Source organism: Ambystoma mexicanum, chromosome 9 (genome assembly GCF_040938575.1).
Source record: "Ambystoma mexicanum isolate Mex_15411 chromosome 9, UKY_AmexF1_1, whole genome shotgun sequence".
Classification (NCBI taxonomy): Eukaryota; Metazoa; Chordata; class Amphibia; order Caudata; family Ambystomatidae; genus Ambystoma; species Ambystoma mexicanum.
This window is the reverse complement of record NC_090931.1, coordinates 1,530,866,846-1,530,875,475: the sequence shown is the minus strand read 5'-3', so window position 1 is coordinate 1,530,875,475 and position 8,630 is coordinate 1,530,866,846. Positions and strand designations below refer to the sequence as shown.

At 45.4% G+C, this 8,630-nt stretch overlaps 1 protein-coding gene across 3 annotated transcripts in view; it reads left to right on the top strand.

Annotated features, from left to right (window-relative positions):
- The first annotated feature begins 2,611 nt into the window (after positions 1–2,611).
- LOC138489443 (zinc finger protein 79-like) overlaps positions 2,612–8,630 on the top strand; it is a 49,197-nt gene continuing 43,178 nt past the window's right edge. The window contains exons 1-5 of one of the 3 annotated variants that reach the window (XM_069617164.1): positions 2,614–2,774; positions 2,906–3,045; positions 3,193–3,358; positions 3,461–3,631; positions 3,960–5,553. In XM_069617164.1, coding sequence (XP_069473265.1) covers positions 5,320–5,553 — 234 coding nt within the window. In that variant the 5' untranslated portion in view covers positions 2,614–2,774; positions 2,906–3,045; positions 3,193–3,358; positions 3,461–3,631; positions 3,960–5,319. Of the gene's footprint in view, positions 2,775–2,905; positions 3,046–3,192; positions 3,359–3,460; positions 3,632–3,959; positions 5,554–8,630 lie in introns of all 3 variants that reach the window. The other 2 variants (XM_069617165.1, XM_069617166.1) reach the window with 2 other exon arrangements.

Here is an 8,630-nt window from a genome sequence, read left to right as displayed (position 1 = left end):
AAATTTGTGCACACAATGGTTATGCATTGTATGAAAATTTTAGACAAGGCATCACCCTCAACGAATGACATTTGGCTTACACCAGTATTCAACCAAGGAAAAAGCCACGGGGTAAAGCGATTCTGTGAAGGCGAATGCACACACGACAGGTAAGCCTGCTTTGAAATTCATGCCACACTTGATTGTTGCTCAAAAACGTACAGAGAGTCTAATTGTACTCTCTGGTACCTCCCACACAGAGCCATTCACTGACATGCGAGCGGTTTAAAATATCTAACCCAATATATAACAATGCAAGACAGCCTTGGGGATCATTATGGCCAAGTAAGTGTTACTCCCTGCCACTTAAATGCTTGAAAGAGACGCAAATCAGGTGAAACCTGTGAAATTGAAAGGCTTTTCGCATTTCTTTTAGATTCCATGATGCATTATGGGACATGTAGTATCCGGAATACCATAGAAACTCGGTACACTACTGAAATTTCTCTGCAGGACTTGAAACAATAATCCCTGCCTTACACATAAAGTGGTAAATATGATTGATTCATATATCAAAATGTAACTATTGTTGGTTGAATATGTTACTTGTTTCAACAAAAATATAAATAAATGTACGTATTGATTTACAGCTTGAATTCTTAAGACGGACTGGTCTGCCGCCTCAATTAAATTGATTCATGCAATCGCTTTGCCCATCACACCAAAAGAAATCACTTTTAAGGTTAGCAACCTGGCTACTTGTTTTGTATGCACACAAACACCACCATCACCGTTTTTATCATGTTTGAGTAAAACAATTTTTATTTATCTTTTTAGGTCACTACACTGACACATAGGCGCCATGTTGCCAGTGTAACGTGTTTCTTTAACCTATCGCGTCCTGAAGACGGGGCGTTGGACTTTACTTACGAGCTTTAAACTACAACAGTGTTGTCCTTCTCCCTAGAAACATATTCAAATGTTGACGCTATTATACCATGTTGTTGTATAATTGAAAATGCGATCAAAATACACCATTACTAACATCACGCAAATTGTACATTGCAAATGTTTTGGTGTCTGCTTCTTCCGCCCATTTGTGTTTCTACAAATAACGAACGCTGGAAATAAGTTTTTTATGTTGTTTTACCATGTTGTTTGATATAATAATTTAAATATGCTAAACACATTTCTTTGTCTATGGTGGGAGATATAATCCTATGACATTCCTACTGTGAGGTAAATTTCTGACAAGTAGCCACCTTTCGGTGTGTTAGAGGTGGGTAGCTAGTGGTATATGTACGTTTTTATTTTCTGGAGTTATATAGATGACATATTGGTAATATGGCAGGGCCCAGTACCAATACTCGAAGAATTACTCATCTGGATTAACTCCCAGGATAGGTACCTTAGATTTACCTCCAACTTTAGTCCCACGAAACTTGAATTTTTGGACATTTCGATCATGGTGGATCCCATCAAAAGGTGCCTCTTTCTGAAACCATACAATAAACCGACAGACATAAACTCCCTGCTACATTATAGCAGCTCACATCCCAAACACGTAAGGGATAATCTTCCTTTGGGACAATTCCTGAGGCTCAAAAGGAATAGCTCGAGAAAAACTGACTTTATAGAAGAAGCCGAAAAGATGGAATCCAAATTATTCGAAAGAGGTTATCCCAAGAAGGTGGTAAAAAAGGCGTTTAAACGCGCCCACAACAACAATCGGGACTCCTTACTTGAATATAAAGAACATTCAGATTCCAAAAAAGATCCGAAATCAATCTTTGTAAACACCTTTAGCAACATGTCTAACGACATGAAGAAAATTGTACTGAGAAATTGGCCTATTTTAGAAAAAGGCGAAGCATCTGTCCCAAGACCAGTAATTGCGTTTAAACGCAGCAAAAATTTGAAACAACAAGTTACAAGAAATGATGTCACGTTAAAACCCCTGCAACCAATGAGTTTAACCCAGCAATGGGGTCTTCTTCAAATTGTAGGACACCACCCGTGCGGACATTGTGTGTATTGTAAATACACTTCTAAGAGCACAGAAGTAGACATAGAATTACATTCACAATGGAAACAAAGAACGTTTACAAATTGTAACTCAGCTCTGGTAATCTATGCAGTCTGGTGCCCCTGCAATAAAGTGTATATTGGCAAGACAGACTGAAAAATAAAACACTGCATAGGAGAACACAAGAGTTGCCTAAAGAACCGGACAAAGAATGCACCAATGGTGGAACATTGGATCGAATATCAACATTTGCCAAAAGATTTCAGGTGGACGGTAATCTACAAATTAACATCAAGCATGGACGTCAATAAAGATAGAACCATCCTCCTGAAAAAGGAACAACACCTCATTTTCCTCACAAAGAGCTCCATCACCGGCTTAAACGAAAAAATGGATTGGAACGCATAAATACACAAGAAAATGTTGGACATTATAACTAACAAGCAAGTAGAGTCTCAACTACTATGCACCTGCCATATTTAAATATACTACCTAACTAGCACTAAACAAACAGCATTAGGATTTTCACGAAACCCCGATTACCTTTTTGGAATTATGGAATTCACCAGCATCGCGCGTGCGATACGAGTCATGGCAGACGTGACACTGGCTCCGGAACTAACACACCCGGTACCAATGCACCAATTACAGGGCTCGCACGATGCAGAATAGACACATCGAGTAATGTGTAAAATCACGTGACTTCTCTAACAGCCCGACAGAGACACGGGAGCAGTGACGGTAGCAACAAGAGATCCTCGGAACTTTGGTAAGCAAGTTTTTCTTTGTATCTTGCCTACACTCCAGAAGCCGACTTCAGCCCGCATCACGCTTCCAGGCACTAATTGCTTTCAGGCACTAATTGCTTCCAGGCACTAATTGCTTTTCCTCGTTCTCTAGAGACCATGGTAGACTGCGGCTACCAGCAAGCATAACGGAAGCCATAAATATAGCTGCGCTTTGAGCTCACCCTGCTTGCATGGACACGATACAGCAACGGTCCACACGTATACACGGCCTCTAGGAAATGCTAGATGCTAGTAAGTTTGGTTCGCATTTTTGTCTTAAACTTTGAGGGTCTCTTGATAGCCTCACAGCTAGCCGCGGGCTGTATAGCAACTGGAGGTTGACATTAAGTTTAAAGCCATCACTCCCATGCCCCTGATGTTATTTTTCCTCTCACATAGGCAAAACGATGGGCTCTCAATCTTGAGTATTGCTTTCGAAATTACCGGACACACTAAGAAGCTAACAAGCTCCGCCCTATGAAAATCTGAAGGCACATGACTGTACGCGGGTTAATGAAATCCAACTACAGTGAACTTACCATCCCTGTTACATATCTAATGAATGGTAAGGACAGACTGCCAACTTTAACCAGGAGCAGTCATATTATGAATGAACAGACTGTAAAACGTATGCTTCGACTTTGCCATCCCACTCATTTTTCTGCAGCTGGAAATTTTCCGCCAGCAACTGGACGACTCGTGGTCAAGTGACAAGTTCCCATCCTAAAGGGTCCCATCCCATTAAGGACCGCTGAGTACTACGCATGGCCTAGGGAGGTGAGGCCACCAAGACCAGAAAGCGCGTTAGCCCCTGGAAACACCCAATGATTGAGAGGTGGTGAGTTGCATTTTCCACTAGCTATTGTTGCAAATCCGATAGGCGAGCAACTTTTTCCACCGACCAATTTAGGTAGCATGCCACTGCAGTTTCCTGCTTGTACTTCCACTGCCGACTCCTCCCATGAGTTGGTATTAACTTGCAACTGATGTTAGATTGTCACTGGAACAATAGAATAGTGCCTTCACTATTATGTGATCTGGCACAAGTAATTTTGACCAGTATTAATGACTAGGTTAGAGTAATGATATTTGAATTCTAATATGTATAGAACGAATATTTGGGGTAATTAATTAATATATATACCCTATTCTGTTCCCCTTTCCAGATACGGAGTTTCCCAGCTATGGTGCATCAAACAGACTCCGGATCATTGAAAGGACCCTAGAATTTGGACTCCATTTTTGTTTGAACCTTTTTACTGTTGCTACATAGGAACATTGCCTGTTTCAGAAAGTTGTGCTGATTATTGTTAAATCTTGTACAGCACTAGAGGATGTGTACCTCGATGAAGAATTATCTTTTGTGTTAGCTGATTTGGTAGATGGCAGACGACCCCTGATGAATGTCTGTTCACATTGTTGTTATACACATAATCAGAAAGATTTTTACCCCTCCGCCAAATCCTGAGTTTGCCATTAAAGTGGAGGGTTTACTTCCAGCAGCCAAAACTCGGCGGAATTACTGTGTGTGTGGTAATTTCCCCAAAATCCTCATGGCGTCGTGTGGACTCCACAAATGGGGACTAGCACGCCTTACCACCACATTATAATTGCATGGTAAACCCGCTGGGCCAAATGGCGGTAACGGTGACCAATTTGAGTGGTAATTTGATGGAACTCGAAATGACATCTAATGCATTTTAGTGAGTCAGCCTGAACTTTTTTTATTGGGAGGCCCCTCTTCCCTTAAACTCTCATATGATCAATTTGAACCGGTCACCATGCTTCCTTTTTATAGTGCCTTGCACCCCCACGCCATCTTCCAGGTCCCACAGCAAAAACCAAAAGCGGGAGAGTGTGGGTTGGTGAGTCGAGTATATGGTTTGATTGTGGGCGAATATAAAAGCAATGTTTTGTTGAGAGAGGAATGGAGTCGGAGGATTGGGAGCGAGATTGATGATGGTCTCGTATGTGTCTGAACATCAGGTTATGTTCTTTGAACTTGACTGAGAGTACACGTCAAATTAAGATTACACCGGAAAGGTTAGAAAAAAGAGGAATGGTTGACAATTCTGAGTGCTGGGCATGTGTCCATGACACTGGCACATTGGAACATATCTTATGGAATTGTGCCAGAGTGAGGGGATTTTGGTTCGAGTATGGCAGAATATGCGAAAATGTTCTGAATGAAAGGATTGCCTTTGATTTTAAAACCTTAATATTAGGTAGTGATGTTTTGGTGGAGGATATGTCCACATGTCAAACAAAATTTAGAGGCGCAATGTTGGGGAAAAAAATTATACTTACAGGTTGGAAGAAGGTGGACCCAGTTACTATTGAGTTATGGGTTACTAAAATTCACAATTTGGCAGAGATGGAAAGAGTGATATTTCGGAAAGATAAAACACGGGCTTTATCTGAAGAAATGTGGGGAAAATTCCTTACGTTGTACTGATCAAAGTCATGTTTCCATTGTTGTGTATTAATTGTAAGTACTGTAAACTCAAATAAAAGTATCCCAAAAAAATGAATAGCTCCGCATCAGGGTTCCTGTTAGCGCCTCGGGCACGTGCATTGCAAGTACAGGCTGCCCTGGTGATTAGTGTCTCCTGCTCGCCCCCGTGCACACGCCACACGCCCATCATTCTGGAGGAGGAGAGGGTTGTGGTCCCTGCGGGCCTCCATCGCTCAGTAAGAGGTCACTGGGGAGAAGTCCACCCAAGATCACGGGGAGCAATGCCTGGACAGGGCCCAGATGAGGTGAGGGTTTCTGGGGGTCAGGGGGTCTTTGCTGCCAACTGGACCCGTGTCACGAGGCTGCCCTGCAGCCATGCCGGGCCTTTTAGCCAACCGCCCTTTGCATTCTGGGAATTGTGGTTTCATGTTTCCATTACCTGGGGTCCTGTACGGTCTGTAATTTCCAGCTGGCAATGGCGACAGCTATGCAGCACTTGCATCTGCATGGTATTTCTTCTAGAAAAGGCGTCGTGCTTTCATCAAAGCAGGAAGCCTGGGGCGGGGGCCTCACAGATGGACAATACACTTATCCACACTCCGGTGCAGTGGAGGGCTGGGCTGGGGATTGGAGGTTGGGGGCCAGGGGGCGGGTGCTACTGTTGCAGACCCGTCAAGCCTCGCAGCAGCACCCCCACCCTGGGCTGTAATCCTGACCCCAGATGGGCTATAGGGCACCTAGGCAAAGGCGCATGCGTGCATATCATGTCTCAAGCCCGTACACATCCTGTGCCTCCAGACGCTGTCTGTCACCTCGTCTCACGCCATTGTTCCCCGCGACTGCCAGCACCGCACCACACCACACCACCCTCCAGTGCCAAAACTAGCCACACCACACCCCGGGCACTGGCACTGCCAGTGCTCTGCCATCTCTATCCCGCTGTCTCTCCTCCCCCCCACTGGCCTCTGTACAGTTCCCACTGTCTCGGAGGACTGTCATTTTAGTACTCTGTAATCACTAAACTATCCACATCCATCAGCCACTGCCACTTCCCCGTAATCCGAAGTCCAGAAAACTCGCCACATCGCCCAGGCAATGCCAACCCTCAGTACTCTGCGGTATGTACGCACTGTCCCTAAGTACTGTCACCCCTCACTGCTCTGCGGTATGTACACACTGTCCCTAATTACTGCCAACCCTCAGTACTCTGCGGTATGTACGCACTGTCCCTAAGTACTGTCACCCCTCACTGCTCTGCGGTATGTACGCACTGTCCCTAAGTACTGTCACCCCTCACTGCTCTGCGGTATGTACGCACTGTCCCTAATTACTGCCAACCCTCAGTGCTCTGCGGTATGTACGCACTGTCCCTAATTACTGCCACCCTTCAGTACTCTGCGGTATGTACACACTGTCCCTAATTACTGCCACCCATTAGTACTCTGCGGTATGTACACACTGTCCCTAATTACTGCCAACCCTCAGTACTCTGCGGTATGTACACACTGTCCCTAATTACTGCCAACCATTAGTACTCTGCGGTATGTACACACTGTCCCTAATTACTGCCACCCATTAGTACTCTGCGGTATGTACGCACTGTCCCTAATTACTGCCAACCCTCAGTACTCTGCGGTATGTACGCACTGTCCCTAATTACTGCCACCCTTCAGTACTCTGCGGTATGTGCACACTGTCCCTAATTACTGCCACCCATTAGTACTCTGCGGTATGTACGCACTGTCCCTAAGTACTGTCACCCCTCACTGCTCTGAGGTATGTACACACTGTCCCTAAGAACTGCCACCCCGTGGTACTCTGCAGCATGTACACACTGTCCCTTGGTACGGCCACTCCTCAGTACTCTGAGGTATGTACACACTGTCACTAACTCCTCAGTACTCTGCAGTATATACACACTGACCCAAAGTGCTGCCACCCCTCAGTACTCTGTGGTATATATCCACCTGACTACTGCCACCCCTTCGTACTCTGTGGTACGTACACACTGTCCCTAAGTACTGCCACCCTTAGTACTCTGCGGTATGTACATACTGTCTCTAGCTGCTGCCACCCCTTAGTACTCTGCGGTATGTACACACTGTCTCTAACTACTGCCACCCCTCAGTATTCTGCAGTATGTACACACTGTCCCTAAGTACTGCCACCCCTTAGTACTCTGCGGTATGTACATACTGTCTCTAACTACTGCCACCCCTCAGTATTCTGCAGTATGTACACACTGTCCCTAAGTACTGCCACCTCTTAGTACTCTGCAGTATGTACACACTGTCCCTAATTACTGCCACCCATTAGTACTCTGCGGTATGTACGCACTGTCCCTAATTACTGCCAACCCTCAGTACTCTGCGGTATGTACGCACTGTCCCTAATTACTGCCACCCTTCAGTACTCTGCGGTATGTGCACACTGTCCCTAATTACTGCCACCCATTAGTACTCTGCGGTATGTACGCACTGTCCCTAAGTACTGTCACCCCTCACTGCTCTGAGGTATGTACACACTGTCCCTAAGAACTGCCACCCCGTGGTACTCTGCAGCATGTACACACTGTCCCTTGGTACGGCCACTCCTCAGTACTCTGAGGTATGTACACACTGTCACTAACTCCTCAGTACTCTGCAGTATATACACACTGACCCAAAGTGCTGCCACCCCTCAGTACTCTGTGGTATATATCCACCTGACTACTGCCACCCCTTCGTACTCTGTGGTACGTACACACTGTCCCTAAGTACTGCCACCCTTAGTACTCTGCGGTATGTACATACTGTCTCTAGCTGCTGCCACCCCTTAGTACTCTGCGGTATGTACACACTGTCTCTAACTACTGCCACCCCTCAGTATTCTGCAGTATGTACACACTGTCCCTAAGTACTGCCACCCCTTAGTACTCTGCGGTATGTACATACTGTCTCTAACTACTGCCACCCCTCAGTATTCTGCAGTATGTACACACTGTCCCTAAGTACTGCCACCTCTTAGTACTCTGCGGTATGTACACACTGTTCCTAAGTACTGCAGCCCCTTAGTACCCTGAGGTATGTACACACTGTCCCTAAGTACCGCCACCCCTTAGTACCCTGCGGTATGTACACACTGTCCCTAAGTACTGCCACCCCTTAATACTCTGCGGTATGTACACACTGTTCCTAAGTACTGCCACCCCTTAGTACTCTGCGGTATGTACACACTGTTCCTAAGTACTGCAGCCCCTTAGTACCCTGAGGTATGTACACACTGTCCCTAAGTACTGCCACCCCTTAGTACTCTGCAGTATGTACACACTGTCCCTAAGAACTGCCACCCCTTAGTACTCTGCAGTATGTACACACTGTCCCTAGGCCAACTTCGACTCATT